The sequence below is a fragment of the Salmo salar genome, chromosome 02 (genome assembly GCF_965601325.2).
Source record: "Salmo salar chromosome 02, fSalSal1, whole genome shotgun sequence".
Classification (NCBI taxonomy): domain Eukaryota; kingdom Metazoa; phylum Chordata; class Actinopteri; order Salmoniformes; family Salmonidae; genus Salmo; species Salmo salar.
This window is the reverse complement of record NC_138292.1, coordinates 55,988,445-56,010,647: the sequence shown is the minus strand read 5'-3', so window position 1 is coordinate 56,010,647 and position 22,203 is coordinate 55,988,445. Positions and strand designations below refer to the sequence as shown.

Below are 22,203 nucleotides of genomic sequence, written 5' to 3'. Positions count from 1 at the left end.
CTGGCACCATCCCTACGTGAAGCATGGTGGTGGCAGCATCATACTGTGGGGATGTTTTTCAGCGGCAGGGACTAAGAGACTAGTCAGGATTGAGGGAAATGTGAACAGACCAAAGTAGAGAAAGATCCTCGTTGAAAACCTGCTCCAGAGCGCTCAGGACCTAAGGCCATCAACCCTAAGCACACAGCCAAGACAACGCAGGAGTGGCTTTGGGACAAGTCTCTAAATGTCCTAGAGGGGCCCAGCCAGAGTCCGGACTTAAGCGCGATCGACGCTCCCCATCCAACCTGACAGAGCTTGAGAGGCTCTGCAGAGAAAAATGGAAGAAACTCCCCATATACAGGTGTGCCAAGCCAAGAAGACTTGAGGCTGTAGTTGCTGCCAAAGGTGCTTCAACAAAGTACTGAGTAAAGGGTCTGAATACTTATGTAAATGTGATCAGTTTATTTTTAATACATTAACAAAATTGTCTAAACCTATTTTTGCTTTGTCATTATGTGGTATTGTGTGTAAATTTAAAGAAAACAATTTAATCCGTTTTAGAATAGGGCTGTAACATAACAAAATGTGGAAAAAGTCAAGGGGTCTGAATACTTTCCGAATGCACTGTATACCAGGGATATTTAGCTCTTACACTACGAGGTCCAGAGCCTGCTGGTTTTCTGTTCTACCTGATAATTGCACACCTGGTATCCCAGGTCTAAATCTGTCCCTGATTAAATGGGAACAATGAAAAGATGCAGTGGAACTGGCTTCGAGATCCAGATATGAGTTTGAGGGATCTATACTATAGTAGGTCTGTAGATTTTATATACACTTAGTGTACAAAACATCAAAGGACATCTGCTCTTTCCATGACAGACTGACCAGATGAAAGCTACAATCCCTTATGATGTCACTTGTTAAATCCTCTTCAATCAGTGTAGATGAAGGGAAGGAGACAAGGCTTAAAAATAATTTTTTACCCAAGACAATTGAGACATGGATTGTGTATGTGCGCCATTCAGAGGGAGCCTTTGAACAGGGTATGGTAGCAGGTGCACCGGTTTGTGACAAGAACTACAACGTTGCTGGGTTTTTCACACTCAACAGTTTGCCCATGTGTGTCAAGACTGGTCACCACCCAAAGGACATCCAGCCAACTTGACATGTTTGGGAAGCATTGGAATCAACATGGGCCAGCATCCCTGTGGAATGCTTTCGACCCCTTGTAGAGTCCATGCCCGACGAATTGAGGCTGTTCTGAGGGCAGAAGTGTGGGGGGGTGCAACTCAATGTGACTCGTTTCAGGAAAACTCCTGTCGCGTGTCAATACTTAACGAAGTATTTGAACGTAAACATTTTTTAAATAAAAAATGCTTTTGGAATGTGTACTCAAGTGCCTTAATAAAATTGTATGCCATCTGTATATATGAATAAAATAGTTAAATTACGAGCCTAGTTGATTTAGCCACAGAAAAAAAAACAGGAACCTTTCCGCTAGCCATGATTGGCTGAGATAATGGATGGGCTGGATATGCCGATTGGATTGGTCTGCCATGTAGCACGCGTCTTTCTATAGCGTGAACTGCTCAGTATTTGTAGGTAATCCTTTCGAACGCTGCTTTTTTGAACGATATCACAATGAACTGCAAAAGTGTTGCTAATGCTCTCCACTTTCGTGAGGACAGAGTTTTGAAATTGGTGAAATGCCCTGTGGAAGCAGAGTATGACAGCTAAGGAGATTCTGCCATTTGATTGCAAATATGCGGAAGGAGTCAAAAAGAACACGGAAGGCTGTTGTATAAAACACCTGTCTCCGGATTACATCTTCAAACTAAGGGCAACCATGGCATCGGTGAGGGAGAAGCGTTAACTCTTTAGGGATAGGGGGCAGCATTGGGAAGTTTGGATAAAAAGCGTGCCCAGAGTAAACTGCCTGTTACTCAGGCCCAGAAGCTAGAATATGCATATAATTAGTAGATTTCGATAGAAAACACGCAAGTTTCCAAAACTGTTAAAATAATGTCTGTGTATAACAGAACTCATATGGCAGGCGAAAACCTGAGAAAAATCCAACCAGGAAGTGGGAATTGAGGTTTGTAGTTTAAGTGAATGCCTATCGAATATCCAGTGTCAGTGGGGTCAGATTGCACTTCCTAAGGCTTCCACTAGATGTCAAGTCTTTAGAAGTTGTTTCAGGCTTCTATTGTGAAAGGGGAGCGAATAAGACCACTTAAAGCAGATGGCCCAGGTGAAAGCGTTTAGTTTAGTCACGCGCGTAAGTGCGAGCTCCGTTCCCTTTCTAATGAAAACAGTATTGTCCGGTTGAAACATTATTGAATATTTATGATAAAAACACCCTAAGGATTGATTAGAAACATCGTTTGACATGTTTCTACGAACTCAAATGGAACTTTGACTTTGTCTAGACTTTGTGCCAGCACTTTATGCATTTGGATTACTGGACTAAACGAGCTAACAAAAAGGAGGTATTTGGACATAAAGATGAACTTCAACGAACAAAACAAACATTTATTGTCTAAACATGGAGACCTGGGAGTGCCATCAGATGAAGATCATTAAAGGTAAGTGATTAATTTTAATGCTATTTCTGACTATTGAGACACCTCTCCTTGGTTGGAAAATGGCTGTATGGTTTTTGTGGCTAGGCGCTGACCTAACATAATCCCATGGTGTGCTTTCACCGTAAAGCCTTTTTGAAATCGGACACTGTGGTTGGATTAACGAGAAGTTTATCTTTAACCCGTTAGGGCTAGGGGGCAGTATTGACACGGCCGGATAAAAAACGTACCCGATTTAATCTGGTTACTACTCCTGCCCAGTAACTAGAATATGCATATAATTATTGGCTTTGGATAGAAAACACCCTAAAGTTTCTAAAACTGTTTGAATGGTGTCTGTGAGTATAACAGAACTCCTATGGCAGGCCAAAACCTGAGAAGATTTCAAGCAGGAAGTGGCCTGTCTGAGAAGTAGTGTTTCATCTTGGCTCTTTTTATTGAAGACTCAGGATCTGTGCAATAACGTGACACTTCCTACGTCTTCCATAGGGTCTCAGAGCCCGGGAAAACATTGAACGATATCGAGGCAGGCTCTGGCTGAAACACTTTATCGCTTTTGGCAAGTGGCCACTCAGAGTACTATGGGCTTAGGCGTGTGCCCGCTTCGACCGAATGGTTTCTTTTCCTTTGTCTGTTTATCTAAACGCAGATTCCCGGTCGGAATATTATCGCTTTTTTATGAGAAAAATTGCATAAAAATTTATTTTAAACAGCGGTTGACATGCTTCGAAGTACGGTAATGGAATATTTAGAATTCTTTTGTCACGAATTGCGCCATGCTCGTCACCCTTATTTAGCCTTTAGGATAGTGTCTAGAACGCACGAACAAAACGCCGCTGTTTGGATATAACGATGGATTATTTTGGACCAAACCAACATTTGTTATTGATGTAGAAGTCCTGGGAGTGCATTCTGATGAAGACAACAAAGGTAATAACATTTTTCTTATAGTAAATCTGACTTTGATGAGTGCTAAACCTGCTGGGTGTCTAAACAGCTAGCCCTGTGATGCTGGGCTATCTACTGAGAATATTGCAAAATGTGCGTTCACCGAAAAGCTATTTTAAAATCGGACATATCGAGTGCATAGAGGAGTTCTGTATCTATAATTCTTAAAATAAATGTTATGCTTTTTGTGAACGTTTATCGTGAGTAATTTAGTAAATTCACCGGCAGTGTTCGGTGGAAATGCTAGTCACATGCTAGTCACATGCTAATGTAAAAAGCTGGTTTTTGATATAAATATGAACTTGATTGAACAAAACATGCATGTATTGTATAACATAATGTCCTAGGGTTGTCATCTGATGAAGATCAAAGGTTAGTGCTACATTTAGCTGTGGTTTGGGTTTATGTGACATTATATGCTAGCTTGAAAAATGGGTGTCTGATTATTTCTGGCTCGGTACTCTGCTGACATAATCTAATGTTTTGCTTTCGTTGTAAAGCCTTTTTGAAATCGGACAGTGTGGTTAGATTAACGAGAGTCTTCTCTTTAAAATGGTGTAAAATAGTCATATTTTTGAAAAATTGAAGTAATATCATATCTAAGGTATTTGAATAACGCGCCACAGGATTCAACTGGCTGTTGAGTAGGTGGGACGCAAGCGTCCCACCTAGCCCATAGAGGTTAAAATGGTGTATAATACTTGTATGTTTGAGGAATTTGAATTATGAGATTTCGTTTGAATTTGGCACCCTGCAATTTCACTGGCTTTAGGCCAGGTGTTCCGCTAGCGGAACCCCCTTCCCAGAAAGGTTAATCTATGAATACGTGTAAGAGAGTCTAGCTAGCTACATTTTCCGATATTATACGTTTCTAAATTTTGGCAGAAAATAACTTAGCTGGCTGTCTCGCTAGATAACATTACGTGTATGATATGTGTAGTAATATTATTCATATCTCAGAGCCATTTGCATTGCTAGCTATAGCCTAATGTTAGCTAGCTAAGAAACATTGAACCTAGTTGGTTAGCTTTAGCTACCTGTAGATTCATAAAGGACAGTAACGTTATGGGTTGGGATTACGGTTCATTGTTTAGCTAGCTAGATGTCTAAACAAAAAAAAGACTGACTATGCAAGTAAACTTTCACTGTACCATTTACACCTTCTGTATCCTATGCATGTGACAAATATCAAATAAAATCAGTTGTATAGTGCGTGTTTACCAGAGACGGTAATGTGAAGAACAACATGACCTGCACCGAAGTCAAATTAGGATATGACCAGCGAGACAGTGTCCATGTTCAATAAATAAAATAATTTGTCACAATCACAACCGTAAGCTATTTTCTGTAGTTAGCTTGCCATTAACTTGTAAATAATGATCTTGTTGTGAGTTTATTTTCCTATAATAATGAATACAAATTAGCTAAATGAATACGTTGTCAGCTATATGATATGGCCATTACTTGAACTGGCAAGCCAGCTAACAAGCTAGAAACGAACCAAAACATTGTTTAGCAAGTTGCTTTTATTTGCCTGGTTAGCAAGATTGACATGTACTAAATACATTTTTAAAACAGATGAGTTTATTGGTGTTAGAATACACCAGTTATGCTATTTTGGACCACCAGGGTGCTGATGTCATACAGCCTGTTTGTTTTTGTGTTTATACTTTTTCATAACGACAATGATACGTTTGATGACAATAGAATATTCATGTCACTGCGACAACTGTATACAGACATGTCAATAGACATAGTATAAACCATTAGTCTTGAAATCTTTGGTTGTTTAGTTCACTACCGTACTCACTCGGTTTAGCACATGGCCTCACATGTAAATCTTTAAAGAGATGGGGCTAAGCCTTAAGAGGGTGTGAACAATACTGAATGGTTGTAGATAAAAATCTCTAATAGGTTTAACAAAACATTCAAGGGCCATTTTGTCAAAAGTGGGGTTACAAGTTTTTCAACTATCAAAGCAGAAGTACTTTCCCAATTGTTCCTCAACTGTAGTGTATGATATCACATTTTCCAACTCTAAGTCTCTACTTTTATCCAATGTAAAAAAAAAAACACAATTTTGTCACAAGACTGAATCGAGCTGGTCGTTCACATATTAGGAAGGTGTCCTTAATGTTTTGTACACTCAGTGTATACTGTATGAAGCTGAAAGGTATAACCTGGCATCTCACCTCTGTTTGACTCTTGGTAAACAACTGACTTTCCCAAGTCTACGCCAAGGCGTCTGCAAGAGAGAAGGAAGGCGTTAGACAGTAAATAACCAAAAACACATAACTAAAATCGTCCACACACAGGAGGAATGCCCGCCTTTTGAGTAACTTGCCCAACTGTCATCAATCATTATTCTTCTTGTGGGAGCTTATATTTGTCCTATTTCATATACAGTTGAAGTCAGAAGTTTACACACACTTCGGTTGGAGTATTAAAACTGATTTTTCAACCACTCCACAAATTTCTTATTAACAAACTATAGTTTTGGCAAGTCGGTTAGGACTTTTGAGCTCTAAAGCGGTGGTGCAAAGACATTTGTTTATTATAAATGATATGTTTATGAATACCTGTCATTAAAATTACTTTGTAATTTGTGGAATATTAGGTTTCTACATTGTGTAGAATGTAAATGTAATGCATCTCAATAGAAACACAATGTTCTACTGAGATGCATTACATTTAAAAAATGGTCCACTCTTTAAAAATGTCAGGTGCAAGAGATGTCATTCCTTCTTTGCTATGATCATTGATATCCTGAAGAAGCTATCCCTTTTCTTTCTTTGCCTGAAAATGTTTGGATATACTGGTGAAGTTACATTGTTAGCTAGCTAGTCAATGAAGTAACATGACTGAAAAATGTGTAAAATGGTGAGTAGTTTTAGTAGGCCCACAACCTGATTTATGAATTTAAAATGGGGTCCGGGTAATCCGCAATAGGAAGATAATGTTGCACCAGTGTGGTGAGAGAACTCGAGCCGTTGGAACACAACTACACGAGTGCTTATTTCAAAGAGCGCTCCATAAGCCAAGCCCAGGTGGGCAGAGCTATGCATGTTGCACTTGGATATGTTTTAATATGGGAAGAATAGCCTCTCATTTTACAATGGGTCAGTTTGGTTCTGTGTAGACTAGTTATGCTAATATAAATATATATACACACACACACACACACACACACATATATACACACACACACACACACACGCGTATATATACACATATACATACATATACACATACATATACACATACACGTGCGTACACCCCTTCAAATTACTGGATTTGGCTATTTCCGACATACCCGACGCTGACCGGTGTGTAAAATCAAGCATACATCCATGCAATCTCCATAGACAAACGTTGGCAGTAGAACGGCCTTACTGAAGAGCTCAGTGACTTTCAACAAGGCACTGTCATAGGATGCCACCTTTCCAAGAAGTCAGTTCGTCAAATTTCTGCCCTGCTAGAGCTGCCCCGGTTAACTGTAAGTGGTGTTATTGTGAAGTGGAAACATCTAGGAGCAACAACTGCTCAGCCACGAAGTGGTAGGCCACACAAGCTCACAGAACAGGACCGCCGAGTGATGAAGCGTGAAGCGAGTAAAAATCGTCTGTCCTTGGTTGCAACACTCGCTACCGAGTTCTAAACTGCCTCCGGAACAGTTCTTGTACCAATGGGAGCTTCATGAAATGGGTTTCTATGGCCGAGCAGCCGCACACAAGGGAAAGGGGGATACCTAGTCAGTTGTACAACTGAATGCCTTCAACTGAAATGTCTTCCGCATTTAACCCAACCCCTCACCATGCGCAATGCCAAGCGTCCACTGGGATTGTGTGAAGCTCACCACAATTGGACTCTGGAGAAGTGGAATCGCGGTCTTTTGAGTGATGGAATCACATTTCACCATCTGGCAGTCCGACAGACGAATCTGTGTTTGGCCGATGCCAGGAGAACACTACCTGCCCGACTGCATAGTGCCAACTTTAATGTTTCGTGGAGGAATAATGGTCCGGGGCTGTTTGTCATGGTTCAGGCTAGGCCCCTTAGTTCCAGTGAAGGAAAATCTTAACGCTACAGCATACAATGACATTGTAGACGATTCTGTGCTTCCAGCTTTGTGGCAACAGTTTGGGGAAGGTCCTTTCCTGTTTCAGCATGACAATGCCCCCATGCACCAATCTAGGTCCATACAGAAATGGTTTGTCGATCGGTGTGGAAGAACTTGACTGGCCTGCACAGAACCCTTTACCTCAACCCAATCGAACACCTTTGGGATGAATTGGAACGCCGACTGCGAGCCAGGCCTAAATCGCCCAACATCGGTGCTTTCACTTCAGCGGATGGGGAGTAGCCATGTCATAAACCACTCCCTTTGCCATTCTCACTCAATGTTTTTGTACGGTCAGGGCATTTTGAGAAACGAGAGTGGACTCGTTAAGTAGCCTAGCGGTTAGTGTTGGGCCAGTAACAAAATGTCGCTAGTTAGAATCCCCAAGCCGACAAGGTGAAAAATCTGCCGACGTGCCCATGAGCAAGATACCGTTGATAAAGGCAGACCCTAGGTGTGGCCCCACTGAGTGTCTAGCGTTGAGTTTGAATATGCAAAACACATTTCCAATTCATACGTGCATAATACACACTTGTACATACAGTTGAAGTTGGAAGTTTACATACACCTTAGCCAAATACATTTGAACGCAGTTTCACAATTCCTTGACATTTAATCCTTGCAAAAATTCTGTCTTAGGTCAGTTAGGATCACCACTTTATTAAGAATGTGAAATATCAGAATAGAGAGAATGATTTATTTCAGCTTTTATTTCTTTCATCACATTCCCAGTGGGTCAGAAGTTTACATACAGTCAATTAGTATTTGGTAGCATTGCCTTTAAATTGTTTAACACCATGGGACCACGCAGCCGTCATACCGCTCAGGAAGGAGACGTGTTCTGTCTCCTAGAGATTAATGTACTTGGTGCGAAAAGTGCAAATCAATTCCAGAACAACAGCAAAGGACCTTGTGAAGATGCTGGAGGAAATGGGTACAAAAGTATCTATATCCACAGTAAAACGAGTCTTATATCGATATAACCTGAAAGGCTGCTCAGCAAGGAAGAAGCCTCTGTTCTAAAACCGCCATAAAAATGCCACACTACGGTTTGCAACTGCACATTGGTACAAAGATCTTACTTTCTGGAGAAATGTCTTCTGGTCTGATGAAACAAAAATAGAACGGTTTGGCCATAATGAACATCGTTACGTTTGGAGGAAAAAGGGGGAGGCTTGCAAGCCGAAGAACAGCATCTCAACCGTGAAGCACGGGGGTTGCAGCATCATGTTGTGGGGGTGCTTTGCTGCAGGAGGGACTGGTGCACTTCACAAAATAGATGGCATCATGAGGGAAGAAAATTATGTAGATATATTGAAGCAACATCTCAAGACATCAGTCAGGAAGTTAAAGCTTGGTCGAAAATGGGTCTTCCAAATGGACAATGACCCAAAGCATACTTCCAAAGTTGTGGCAAAAGGGCTTAACCTCTATGGGCTAGGTGGGACGCTTGCAAAAACTTCAATTTTTCAAACATATGACTATTTTACACCATTTTAAAGACAAGACTCTCGTTAATCTAACCACACTGTCCGATTTCAAAAAGGCTTTACAACGAAAGCAAAACATTAGATTATGTCAGCAGAGTACCCAGCCAGAAATAATCAGACACCCATTTTTCAAGCTAGCATATAATGTCACATAAACCCAAACCGCAGCTAAATGCAGCACTAACCTTTGATGATCTTCATCAGATGACAACCCTAGGACATTATGTTATACAATACATGCATGTTTTGTTCAATCAAGTTCATATTTATATCAAAAACCAGCTTTTTACATTAGCATGTGACTAGCATGTGACTAGCATTCCCACCGAACACTGCCGGTGAATTTACTAAATGACTCACGATAAACGTTCACAAAAAGCATAACAATTATTTTAAGAATTATAGATACAGAACTCCTCTATGCACTCGATATGTCCGATTTTAAAATAGCTTTTCGGTGAAAGCACATTTTGCAATATTCTCAGTAGATAGCCCGGCATCACAGGGCTAGCTATTTAGACACCCAGCAAGTTTAGCACTCACCAAAGTCAGATTTACTATAAGAAAAATGTTATTACCTTTGCTGTTCTTCGTCAGAATGCACTCCCAGGACTTCTACTTCAATAACAAATGTTGGTTTGGTCCCAAATAATCCATTGTTATAGCCAAATAGCGGCGTTTTGTTCGTGCGTTCAAGACACTATCCGAAAGGGTAAATGAGGGTGACGAGCATGGCGCATTTCGTGACAAATTTCTAAATATTCCATTAGCGTACTTCGAAGCATGTCAACCGCTGTTTAAAATCGATTTTTATGCAATTTTTCTCGTAAACAAGCGATAATATACCGACCGGGAATCTGCGTTTAGGTAAAAAAGAGGAAAGAAAATAAAGCACGGGGTCGACTCGTGCACACGCCTGAGTCTCAGAGTACTCTGATCAGCCACTTTCCAAATGCGATAATGTGTTTCAGCCAGAGGCTTCCTCGATATCATTCAGCTTTTTCCCGGGCTCTGAGAGCCTATGGGAGCCGTAGGAAGTGTCACGTTACAGCAAATATCCTCAGTCTTCAATAAAAAGAGCCAAGATGAACAACAACTTGTCAGACAGGCCACTTCCTGTAAGGAATCTTCTCAGGTTTTTCCCTGCCATATGAGTTCTGTTATACTCACAGACACCATTCAAACAGTTTTAGAAACTTTAGGGTCATTTCTATCCAAAGCCAATAATTATATGCATATTCTAGTTACTGGGCAGGAGTAGTAACCAGATTAAATCGGGTACGTGTTTTTTTTATCCGGCCGTGTCAATACTGCCCCTAGCCCTAACAGGTTAGACTTGCGTACTATTGTTTGTACAGATGGCAAAATTGTGAGTGAGCCCACTCCCTTGGCTGAGAAGCAACCCCACACATGAATGGTCTCAGGATGCTTTACTGTTGGCATGACACAGGGAGGCAGTCATTGTAAATAAGAATTTGTTAACGGACTTGCCTAGTTAGAGAAAACTATTTTATTTGTCTCCAGTACCTTACTTTTATTCCGGTAAAAACATTTAACAGCGCATTAATGGGGCTCCCGAGTGGCGCAGTGGTCTAAGGCACTGCATCTCAGTGCTAGAGGCGTCACTACAGACACCCTGGTTCGAATCCACAACCGGCCGTCATTGGGAGTCCCATAGGGCGGCGCACAATTGGCCCAGCGTCGTCCGGGTTTGGCTGTAGGCAGTGATTGTGAATAAGAATTTGTTCTTAACCTCTCTAGGGGAGGTGGGACAAAATCGTCCCACACTACTCAACAGCCAGTGAAAAATCAGAGCGCCAAATTTAAAACCACAAAATGTCATAATTCAAAGTTCTCAAACATAGGACTATTTTACACCATTTTACAGATACACTTCTCCTGAATCGAACCACGTTGTCCGATTTCCAAAAGGCTTTACAGCGAAAGCAAGACATTAGAACATGTTAGGAGAGTACATAGACACAAAAAAACCACAGCCATTTCCAAGCAACTAGCATGCATCACAAATACCTAAAACAAAGCTAAATGCAGCACTAACCTTTGATGATCTTCATCAGATGTTTCTCCTAGGACATTATGTTATACAATACATGCATATTTTGTTCAATCAAGTTCATATTTATATCAAAAAACAGCTTTTTACATTAGCATGTGATGTTCAGAACTAGCATACCCACCGAAAACTTCCAGTGAATTTACTAAATTACTCATGATAAACGTTGACAAAATACAGAACAATTATTTTAAGAATTATAGATACAGAACTCCTTTATGCAATCGCTATGTCCGATTTTAAAATAGCTTTTCGGCGAAAGCACATTTTGCAATATTCTGAGTACATAGCTCGGCCATCACGGCTAGCTATTTTGACATCCGCCAACTTCGGGGTCACCTAAACTCAGAATTACTATTAGAAAAATTGGATTACCTTTGCTGTTCTTTGTCAGAATGCAGTCCCAGGACTTCTACAACAAATGTTATTTTGGTTCCAAATAATCCATAGTTATATCCAAATATCTCCGTTTTGTTCGTGCGTTCAGGTCACTATCCGAAGGGTAACGCGCGAGCGCATTTCGTGACAGGGTAATTTATTGCCTGAGATTTCTCGGCATGCAAAATGACTTGTAGCTCAATGACTGTCAACACAGTTACATGCAGTTCGACACTGAAGAAGAGGACTCATCAGTTGCAGAGTATGTAAGCGGGGCTGGAGCGAGATTCCCAAAGGCTGGAGCGTTGGCCTTCTCGCCCGCTCCAATTTCGCTCCAGCAGTGCTCACTTCACAAGCTCAGGGCATGCCCGGCCCAGCATGCATTTGTAGCCTACTGGTGTGCTGCTACAGCCCCTTGCTTTCGCTACTGTCATGAGTTTGCTAAATATTTTCATAAAGAAACAGATAAAACACAGGGACAAAAATCAAGATGACTTACAAAGATGAGGACCAAGAGTAAGAGAGTGATGTAGTGTCCACAACTAAAGAATCATTGTGGAATCTGAAAAGATAAGTATTCCGAAAGCATGATGTGTACTTACTACGTGCACATGCTAAATGAAAGGAATGAGGTGGATAGATAACTAAGTGTCATTGTTACAAAGTATTTCTAAACTAAAAATCTGATCTTAAACTTTGTTCAGTTGTTCTATTATCTATACAATAGGCCAGAATTGATTTTGGCCCAATAGGCCTGGCATATTCCCACTTTCAAGGAGCTTTCCATTTTGATTGGGTTATTAAAAATCTTTAGGCCAACCTATAGAAAAATAAAACAACTATGCATCTCTGCCCAGCCTGGCAAGAGTGGCCAAAAGGGTGTTTAGCATCCACAGTGGCTCCACTGCTAGCCTGCTTTCCAGGCACCTTCGCATGAGCCTGAAGCCAAAGAATGGCCAAACGACTGTTTCTAAAAACTATGTAGCCTATTTAAAGTGATGAGCGCTTCTTACATTCACCCCCCCCCCCCCTGGTATCCAATTGGTAGTTAGTCTTGTCTCATCGCTGCAACGCCCTGTATGGACTTGGGAGAGGCGAAGGTCGAGAGCAGTACGTCCTCCGAAACACAACCCAACCAAGCTGCAATGCTTCTTGACACAATGCCCGCTTAACCAGGAAGCCAGCCACACCAACGTGTCGGAGGAAACACCGTACACCTGGCGACCTTGTCAGCGTGCATGCGCACCCGACCTGCCACAGGAGTTGCTAGAGCGCGATGGGACAAGGACATCCCTACAGGCCAAACCCTCCCCTAACCCAGAAGACGCTGGGCCAATTGTGCGCTGCCCAATGGGTAACCCGGTCGCGACCGGCTGCAACAGAGCCTGGACTCGAATCAGGATCTCAAGTGACACAGATAGTACTGTGATGCAGTGCCTTAGACCACTGCGCCACTCGGGAGGCCAGAAAGAATGCATGTTACATTTAGATCGGTTTGAACCGGAAAAATGGGTCAGTGTCTCGGGCTGGGGCACCAACTGTACCTGCCCCTATGTTTGAAATACTGTTTGCCTGGAATGGGCCCTATTTGTTAGCCCAGTTTGCTTGAAGTCTCTTAGCAAAGTTATGTGCAAGGTCATTCTCTCTCATCCTTGCAATTTTCAGTGACAGATCCTCTGGAGTCTAGCGATGTAAAAGTAGGCTTAATAGGCTGCTTTTATGCAGACAGATCAATTCTGATATTTTTCCACTACTTTTTTTTTAAGGAGTGGGGCAGTCCTGTCGTTTACTTATTTTATTGTATAGGAGAGAGGAAAGTTAAGAGTTTTTGCTGAAAGAGCACTGGGCCGGATTCATGTTCTCTAGAAGCAGCGCCCTATACCGCTAGACCAGTGGTTCCCAGGGGTACTAGGAACCCTAGGGGTACTTGGCCTATCCACAGGGGGTACTTGAGAAGACTCATGAGACCATAGGCCCACTGGTAAAATGCACACGAGGGGATACTTCAGGCGTACTCCAGCAGAGCAAAATTCAATTAGTGGAACAGTAACCGAAAAAGTTTGGGAACTACTGCGCTAGGCCACCACTAATTTGTCTTTTGAGTACTTTCAAATCCAGCTGAAGAGCGGAAAAAAATGTAATTTCAGGACCGTTGCAAGGGTCTAATTTGAATGCGCAGCATATACTTACTCCGTGATCTTCTTGGCGAGCTCCGTGCATGCGGTGGTCGAGTTGGCAGAGAAGACACGGTACCCACTTTTTGAGATATTCATTGTATAGTGACTATAGGAAAGCTTTGAAGTTCGAGAATGACAGACGAGACTTATGAGGCCTTATAAAAGTCAATGGCAACGTATTTTGCCTACTCACATTGACAATATCGACTCCTTTTATAAATTCAGGATTTAAGAACACGGAAATACGTCGAATGAGTGCGGAATGTTACAAAATCTCAAAGCATAAACACCGACCTGCATGTAGCTAACCTACATAACTGGCGTAAGTAAACAAGTCTACTTATCGATCGCAGTATGACTGGTCTAACAAACTAGAAAACTGAGTTTTTCCACATCCGCACATAGATCTGTAGGCTACTCTACGAAAAACGCCCTCCACCTAATTCTTCAATTGGAAAAATATTTTGCAATAAAAGTACACTGCAGCAGACTCGAGTAATCTCAAAAAGTGCATACAATGTTGCTTCTAGCGTAGCTAATGTAAACTTTGTAGCAATGAGGTCGCGTCAAAGAAAATAATACGAGTAATTTCATTGGGTAGCCAACGATTAACATATTGGCAGTATAATAATCCAATGTGATTGCTGCTTTGGAACAGAGGGCGGTTTGTGCGAATTTTCAACCACTCAGAGCACTTCAATCATGCGCGAGGTCAAAGAGTAACCTTACGTAGCAGGCGTAAAGAGACGTTCAAGTAATGAGTTATTATGAAGAAGAAACATGTAGGTAACATATTCTGTTTTAAATTATGAAAAAGTGGTATTTCAGGGGGAACGGTAGGTCATGTATAATTTAATATAATACAAATAAAATTAAAATAAATGTTACACAACTTTGTCATATTTCCTAGAAATCTAACTAGCCTAATTAAACTTTTCTTCACTCTTTCCTCAATTGACAAATACAGTTTCAAAATTGATTGCAGCCATCCCATATCATTAGTAGTACTTTCTTGAATTTTCAGCAGGAACAGCTTCATAATAATGACCACAACGTCAGAATTGACTAAAGAGTTAATTGACATTGGGAGGCAATTTTGTCTTTTCACAATAAAAATTACCTTTGATGAACAGCTTGTTATTCTATACCCACACTATTAATAAGATAACGTGTGGGTATGTACAGTGTGAGGATGTGCTACCTATTTTTTGTCAGTGTCCTTGTGGAACGCGGTCATCCAGCTTAGCTTAATGCTAAGCATGGTTCTCCACACTTGGATATGGGTGTCACAGCAGATTCCTTCACTAAGGCCATTGGCGTAGAACAAGGGGCAGAGGGTGGGATCCAGAGGTAGTACCACCCTCCCAACGTCTTAATGTTATATCCACACCATACACCTAGGGTTCCTTCAGCCCCTCACCTGCCCCCCACCAATCCTCTCATCCTTTGAGCACCTTTTCCTTTAGCAGGTCCAATATGACCTGTCTTTCCTGGCTCTCCAGCTCAAACCTCCTCTCCCTCTCCTTCCTCTCCGCCCCCAGCCTCTCTCTCTCCAGAGTGATCTTACTCCTCTGAATCTCTAGCTCCTCCCTCCTCAGCAATAGCTCCTCCTCCCGCAGTCGCTGTTCCGCCTCCGAGCGCTTCTCCAGGAAGCTGAGGATCTCTGAGTAGGTCTGGCAGCAGCATTGGCACGGCTGCTTGGCCATGGGCGCCGCCGAGACTAGCGAGAGCTCCGCCAGGTCCTCCTGCTGCTCCTCGGGCTCTGGGGTCGTGGGGACTGAAGGGGGCAGGGAGGGAAGATAGTCGGTGATGGGGAGGATAAAGTCTCAAAAGGTCAATGTTTTTTGGTTATCATTTCTTTGATCTGTAGTCACTCAAACATTTCTGCTGAGGAGCAAACATGTCACTGTGTGTCTCTTGAGTAACAGCACACACAGAGACAACTGTTTTAGGCGGGGCAAGGGCAGGGCATTCTAAGCAATTGCTGTGGAACCACTGGTTTGGTCACAGTTGTGCTATAATAACAGTAATCTCTTCAGGTGTGTGTCCTATTTCCTTCCTCTCTTTGGATATGATCACAGATCTAAAAGTTATTCTCTCACCTCACAGATCTAAACAGACTTGGATGGGGTTCTTACCTTTGGGTTGTCCTGTTTGTGTGGAGATAATGATGGGTTTGTCCTGCTCTGGTAGACTAGCCAGCTCTTCCAATGCTCGTTTCCTGAGTTCCTCATCCTGGTACTTACTCTCCCCGCTGGCCAGAAGACCCTTCTCTGCCTCCAGCTCCAAAACCTCGTGGAGTAGGTCTTCTTTTTGGGCATACAGCCTCTCTGTCCCAAACCTGAACACATACAAGGTTGGGTATCAGCTTCTAATACATTTCTCCTATTAAGCGTATGTATGTCTAATGTCAACTTCTGGCCAGTCTTGACCAACCTGCGTAGGCTGGGGAAGTCCTGCTTCTTGTAGTAGTCCAGCAGTAGCATGGTCCTCTCCCTGCAACGCCGGGAGTCCACCTCGAAGCTCTCGTCCTGCAGGGCAGCAGTGATGATCTCCCCGACACGGGCCCAGATACGACCCGACTCCTTGGAACAGAACGGGTTCTGAGCAATGACCTCACGGAGCAGCAGGATGTCGTGGCGGGCGGAGAATCGCACCTGTCGCTTGCGGGGAGTGGTGGAGGGGCCGGCGAGGGAGAAACCTAGGGAGAGGAAGGGGGACGGAAAAAGTGAGAGGCAATATCTAAGTCGTAGACTATTGGTATAGAATCCTCAGATATGACCTTTGCCAAGAGGTCTGGGCCTTAGTGCACTTATACTGTAACACTGGTTCAAGCCTCACTGACTGTTCCTCCTCAATTGCTACTTCAGAAAGTAGATAGACAATCCAGATGGTAAGGAAATAACTCGAAGTTCAACATGATGTTTCATAGGGAGCTGCAAGATAAACTACTGGGCTGAATATAAGGGGGTTCACATTGGTGAATGTTAGGGAAACATACCTTGGTTGTAGTCATTTTGGAAACCGTTTCCGTTTAAGAAGGAAACGTAAAGATAACGGGTGAGACCCTATTTGAATTTGTCCAAGAGAAACTCTCGTTTGCGTTTTCCGTTTGGAGTAAACGGTTTTGCATCAGGGCGAAACGATTTGTAACAGATTAAGCTAATGATTACAAACCTGGCAAAGTATTTAATCATAAACGTAATTTAACTGTGAACGGCCTGTAGGCTATTTGTTTGCGATTGGGGATCAGCTGTCATACAAAGCAAAGCCGATATTATCACTTTCACTGTCAAAGCAACAGCCGAAGCCCCCTATTTGCCTGGTGATGTAGGCTAGTTGCTAAAACGCTTTGCCATCCCAGGCACAAGTGCAAGCAACACGGCACGTCTACCCATGCAGAGGCAACGCAGTTAGAAAATTAAAAGTATAAATGTTGCATTGTTTATTATGGGCCAGCGCGCGCACAGGAAAATCACACGAGCCGCATAAAATGACAAATGCTGGTTATGGATTTATGAACAATAAAATATGTAATGTCAGACGTAGCAGTTTATGTCGGGCTCACCACCGTTATTTGCCATCTCCACCACACGTTCCATATCTGCATGTATCCGGGATCAGCTGATACACACAAAATGTTGAGGTCACAGTACACGTCCACTCACCAGTACAGGTTCCATTCTGACGTGTAACTCAACTTCTCTGGAAATCTGGCAAAACTGGCGAGACGGAAATTGTGCAGGACCGCGGAGTGTCCACACGATGGGGTCAAAATACCGCGCGTAAAGTTTCTGGTGTATTCTGACAAGTAAAGTCAATTCCATCATCACAGAGAAAAGGGTCTGGATGCTCTGTGCAATCCATAATACAGAACATATTCACTTGTGGCTTTGACTTGGCATGGTAACAGGCAATCTGGAATATATAGTTGACCTACATAAGATTGCTCGATTCTGCATCTGATTTCTTTTTATTGACCATAAACAGTCAAACAATGTACTCACTTCAGAGTGAATGACACCTCAAATGTCATAATTCACTCTCCAGGTCAAGAGCTATTTACTGGAATGATGTGTTGAATAATGACCATTGAATATCATCAGTATTCAGGTGGTCTCTTACCTCCCACCTTTTGACCCTATCCATCTCGCTCGCTTACACACACACACACACGTCACTCTGCCCCCCTGCAACTCTCTCACATTTTAGTCATTTAACAGATGCTCTTAACCAGAGCGACTTACAGGAGCAATTAGGGTGAAGTGCCTTGCTCAAGGGCACATTGACCAATTTTTCACCTAGCCTGCCTGGAGATTTGAACAAGCGACCTTTCGGTTACTGGCCCAACGCAAGGCACTTATCTTGTCACGGTGACTTGGCGCTAATGAAATCTACTGAGGTATTGGACAGGCTTAATGTGCTGTGTATAACACATCACCATAATAGTTATGCAATAATCATTATAATGGTCTCTACCCCATCAGACCAGAGTAGGCGCACTCCTAAAACACACATCTAGGCTGTATCCTAAATGGCACCCTATTCCCTATATATAGTGCACTACTTTTTACGAGTGCCCATAGGGCTCTGGTCAAAAGAAGTGTGCCCTGGTCAAAAGTAGTGCAAAAGTAGGGAATAGGGTGCCATTTGGGACACTCTTAGAGATGGGATCCAACTGGCAACTGACCTACTTGACCAGTGTCTCATTGAAGAAGTTAAATGTACATCTACACTGATTGTTCAAAACATTAGGAACACCTAATATTGAGTTGCACCCCTTTTGCCGTCAGAACAGCCTCAATTCGTCAGGGCATGGACTACAAGGTGTCGAAAGCGTTCCACAGGGATGTTGGCCCATTTTGACTCCAATGCTTCCCACAGTTGTGTCAAGTTGGCTGGATGTCCTTTGGGTGGTGGAGCATTCTTAATACACACGTAAAACTGTTGAGCGTGAAAAACCCAGCAGCTCTGCAGTTCTTGACACACTCAAACTGGTACGCCTGGTACCTACCACCATACCCCGTTCAAAGGCAGTTAAATGTTTTACCCATTTACCCTCGGAATGGAACACGTACACAATCCATGTCTCAATTGTCTCAAGGCTTAAAAATCCTTCTTTAACCCGTCTCCTCCCCTTCATTTACACCAGGGGTTTCCAACAGGTTGATTGCGAGCTGCCAGTAGCTCATAGCCCATAAGCTACCAGTAGCTCATAGCCCGTAAGCTACCAGTAGCTTGAAGCCTGTAAGCTACCAGTAGCTCGTAGCCGGTAAGATCCCGGTAGCTCGTAAGCTACCAGTAGTTTGTAGCCCGTAAGCTACCAGTAGCTCATAGTCCACCTATGAGTAGCTCGCCAAACAATTCTGTAAGTACATGCACATGTGCCTTTGTGGGTTGACAGAAATACTTTCCCCAGGGGGCGATCCTTAGAGGTTAAATGTTAACTGCAAAGTAGTCTTACCTGGCAGAAGTATATACTTTATATCTACTATTCGTTATTTTCTAACTTTGCCATGAAATGAGCTGCAGCAGAACAGAACCGTTGCCAGACCAGCACATTAGATGGCACATTCCTCACTAAATGTGTTAGTGTTCTTCCAGACCAATTTGTTTTCCTTCTGATGTGATTTAAGCATTGACATGGACTCAGAACATCCAATTTTGTTGTTTCTCTATAAACAATTGTAATTTAAGGGGGAAAACAAAATCTAAATCCAGGAAAAATAAAACTGAGAACCATATTTGGGAGAAGATAAAACATAATTCGTAAAAGAAATCACACATTTTATGGGTCCCCCCTTGGAGTTGTTTATTAACCATTATTTTACCAGGTATAATGACAGAAAGGACCCGGAGAAGAGTTGCAGGGAGGAGAAGAGAAGAATGAGGAGCAAGCCAAAAAAAATTGGAAAGCAAAAAAATGTGTAGCTCGTGATATGTTTAATTTTTTAAGCTAGAAAAGGTTGGAGACCCCTGATCTACACTGATTGACGTGGATTTAACAGGTGACATCAATAAGGGATCATAGCTTTCACCTGGATTCACCTGGTCAGTCTATGTCATGGAAAGGGCATCCGTTCCTAATGTTTCTGTCACGTCCTGACCAGTAAAAGGGGTTATTTGTTATTGTAGTTTGGTCAGGGTGTGGCAGGGGATGTTTGTTTTGTGTCTTTCGGGGTTTTGATGTATGTTCTATATTTTCTATTTCTATGTTTATTCTAGGTTTCTCTTTCTATGTTGTGTTTTTTTCAATGACCTCCAATTAGAGGCAGCTGGTGGTTGTTGTCTCTAATTGGAGGCCATATTTAGTGTGTTCGTTTTCACTTGTGTTTGTGGGTGGTTGTTTCCGGTTTAGTCTGTGCACCTTACTGGACTGTTATCGTCGTTATTTTTGTTTAAGTGTGTTTGCCTTCAATAAATACGAAGATGAGCAATATACCCGCTGCATATTGGTCCGATGATTTCTCCTCTTCAGACGACGAAGTTTATGACAGTTTCTTACACTCAGTGTACATGTTGTTTACTTACAGCAAGGTCTGAGATGGACAGGCGATAATATGAATACTATCATACACTATGATCATAGAGGCTAACTTGGCCCCAAGCTACATTTACACAGTACATATGCTTTATACATGTATGAGTAGTCTGTGACTCGGTCTTCATAATCTAGTGAGATTTTGAACCAACCTTTGCCAATTTGCAAAATGCTTTGTGTTTCAGTAGATGTTAGTGGCCAGTAACTTTATATTCCCACAGTAGAAATTCTTTATACTCATACTATACTATGAACAGTGTATTCTGTATGTATATGAGCAGGGAGTCATTTAATTATGTCCATATAGGTTTTAGTATTTGACTTAGTATTTGCTCACCCTAAGGCTGTGGTCAGCCTAATTCTGACCTTTAAGACCAATCAGATCAGAGCTATTGCTAATAATTGTGCAAAAGATCAGAATTGGGGTGACTGTGTAAATGCAGCCTAAGTGACACGTGGAACGTCTGACAGACATTAGTGTGCAATTCAGTTTAGTGTTGACGGGTGCCACACTTTGTACAGAAATCTGTCATCTTTCAAATGCTGTGACAGCTCTGTCTCAACGGCAGGCAGGCTTTTTCTATCGCCTCCATGGCACAATAAAACTGTCACCGTAGCCTCCTTTTCTCTTCTAGCCAGCAGTTTGTTAACCGTCTCCTCTGGCTGTAGCGAGCCACCGAGCGAATGTCAAATGTGGCATTTTCAACACAAATTGACCCCTTCAGTAGCAGCTTTCTTCAATCTTCTTGTGTTGGTCTGTCTGCACTGCACAAATCAAAGGGTAATTTCAAACCAGACGTTCCAAGACTTTTGTTGAATTTACTTTTGAATGGTTTCATCAAGATGTTTTATGAATCCTACATCCAATACAATTCAATCCGTGAGATGTAAATACTCTATGACAGATAATGTAATTCATATTTTACACTTAGTTCTTGGCCTCCATTATTTATTTCATAACTTTCTCAATAGCCTGAACGCAAATGGTAACTTCTCTTTTTTACTCTCTCTCTCTTTGATCTCCTTTACCTGTCAAACTGTCAGGCACAATGTCCTGTGAGAGCCTGTGGAAAGACAGAGGCTTCCTATAGCTTTTTCTGTCACAGTTTATACAAGCTCTCTCATGAGACAACACAGAACCCCACCACGCGCGCACATGCACGCAAACACTCTTTCTCTCTTTCTCAATGTGTTTGTTTCTTTCCTTCTCTGGTACGGGAGCTGTCTTCTCTCTGAACTTCTGCGTTTGTGAGGACCTGATGGAATGGCGGAGGGAGTGGGAGAGAGGGGTGGAGAGAAAAGAGAGGGGGTGGGGAGAGATAGAGAGAGGGGGTAGAATAGAGAGCATCTAGGATCTCTGTATTGTCCTCCCGCCTCCCTCTCACACACTCTCCTATCTCTCCCCTCTCTTTCTCTCTTTAATTTTGTATACCTAATGTGCGCACACATGCAAACGCACGCACGCACGCACACACACACACACACACACACACAAACGTATGCACAAACATGCACGCGCGTGCACATACACTTTCCTCACACTTGTTTGTCTGCCTGTCTCTCTGTGCCCTCCCAGGGATGGAGACAGAGGCATCGCTCTATGAAAACAGTTGTGAGGAGTGTGTGCGTGTCTATGTGTGTGCGCGTGCATGTGTGTGCGTACATGTGTGTCCATGCGTGTGTTTGCGTGTCTCCGCACATTAGGTAGACAAAATGAAAGCGAGAGAGAGAGAGAGAGAAAGAGAGGGGGAAGGAGGGAGAGATAGGAGAGTGTGTGAGAGGGAGGCGGGAGGACAATACAGAGATCCTAGATGCTATCTATTCTACCCCCTCTCTCTATTTCTCCCCACCCCCTCTCTTTTCTCTCCACCTCTCTCTCCCACTCCCTCCGTCATTCCATCAGGTCCTCAC

General features: G+C 42.6%; 2 protein-coding genes across 3 annotated transcripts in view; both read right to left on the bottom strand.

Annotated features, from left to right (window-relative positions):
• Positions 1-14,337, bottom strand: part of LOC106588225 (phosphoribosyl pyrophosphate synthase-associated protein 1) — a 28,924-nt gene extending 14,587 nt beyond the window's left edge. For both annotated transcript variants that reach the window (XM_014177023.3, XM_014177038.3), the window contains exons 1-2: positions 13,765-14,337; positions 5,705-5,757 (exon numbers count right to left, since the gene is read on the bottom strand). In XM_014177023.3, coding sequence (XP_014032498.1) covers positions 5,705-5,757; positions 13,765-13,847 — 136 coding nt within the window. In that variant the 5' untranslated portion in view covers positions 13,848-14,337. The remainder of the gene's footprint in view (positions 1-5,704; positions 5,758-13,764) is intronic.
• A 248-nt stretch (positions 14,338-14,585) lies between these two features.
• LOC106588570 (uncharacterized) lies at positions 14,586-17,446 on the bottom strand. The gene is made up of 4 exons (XM_014177713.3): positions 17,320-17,446; positions 16,188-16,452; positions 15,890-16,092; positions 14,586-15,528 (listed from the first exon to the last, which is right to left on the bottom strand). Exons 1-4 carry the CDS (start codon positions 17,351-17,353, stop codon positions 15,191-15,193), a joined length of 840 nt encoding a protein of 279 aa, XP_014033188.2. The 5' UTR covers positions 17,354-17,446; the 3' UTR covers positions 14,586-15,190.
• Positions 17,447-22,203: the final 4,757 nt, after the last annotated feature.

Coding starts and splice junctions, on each gene's coding strand:
- LOC106588570 (XM_014177713.3), bottom strand. CDS start 17,353: ATGGAACGTGTGGTGGAGATGGCAAATAACGGTG. Junction 16,453..17,319: donor GGAGATGGCAAATAACGGTG/GTGAGCCCGACA, acceptor TCCTCTCCCTAG/GTTTCTCCCTCGCCGGCCCC. Junction 16,093..16,187: donor GACTTCCCCAGCCTACGCAG/GTTGGTCAAGAC, acceptor GTATGTGTTCAG/GTTTGGGACAGAGAGGCTGT.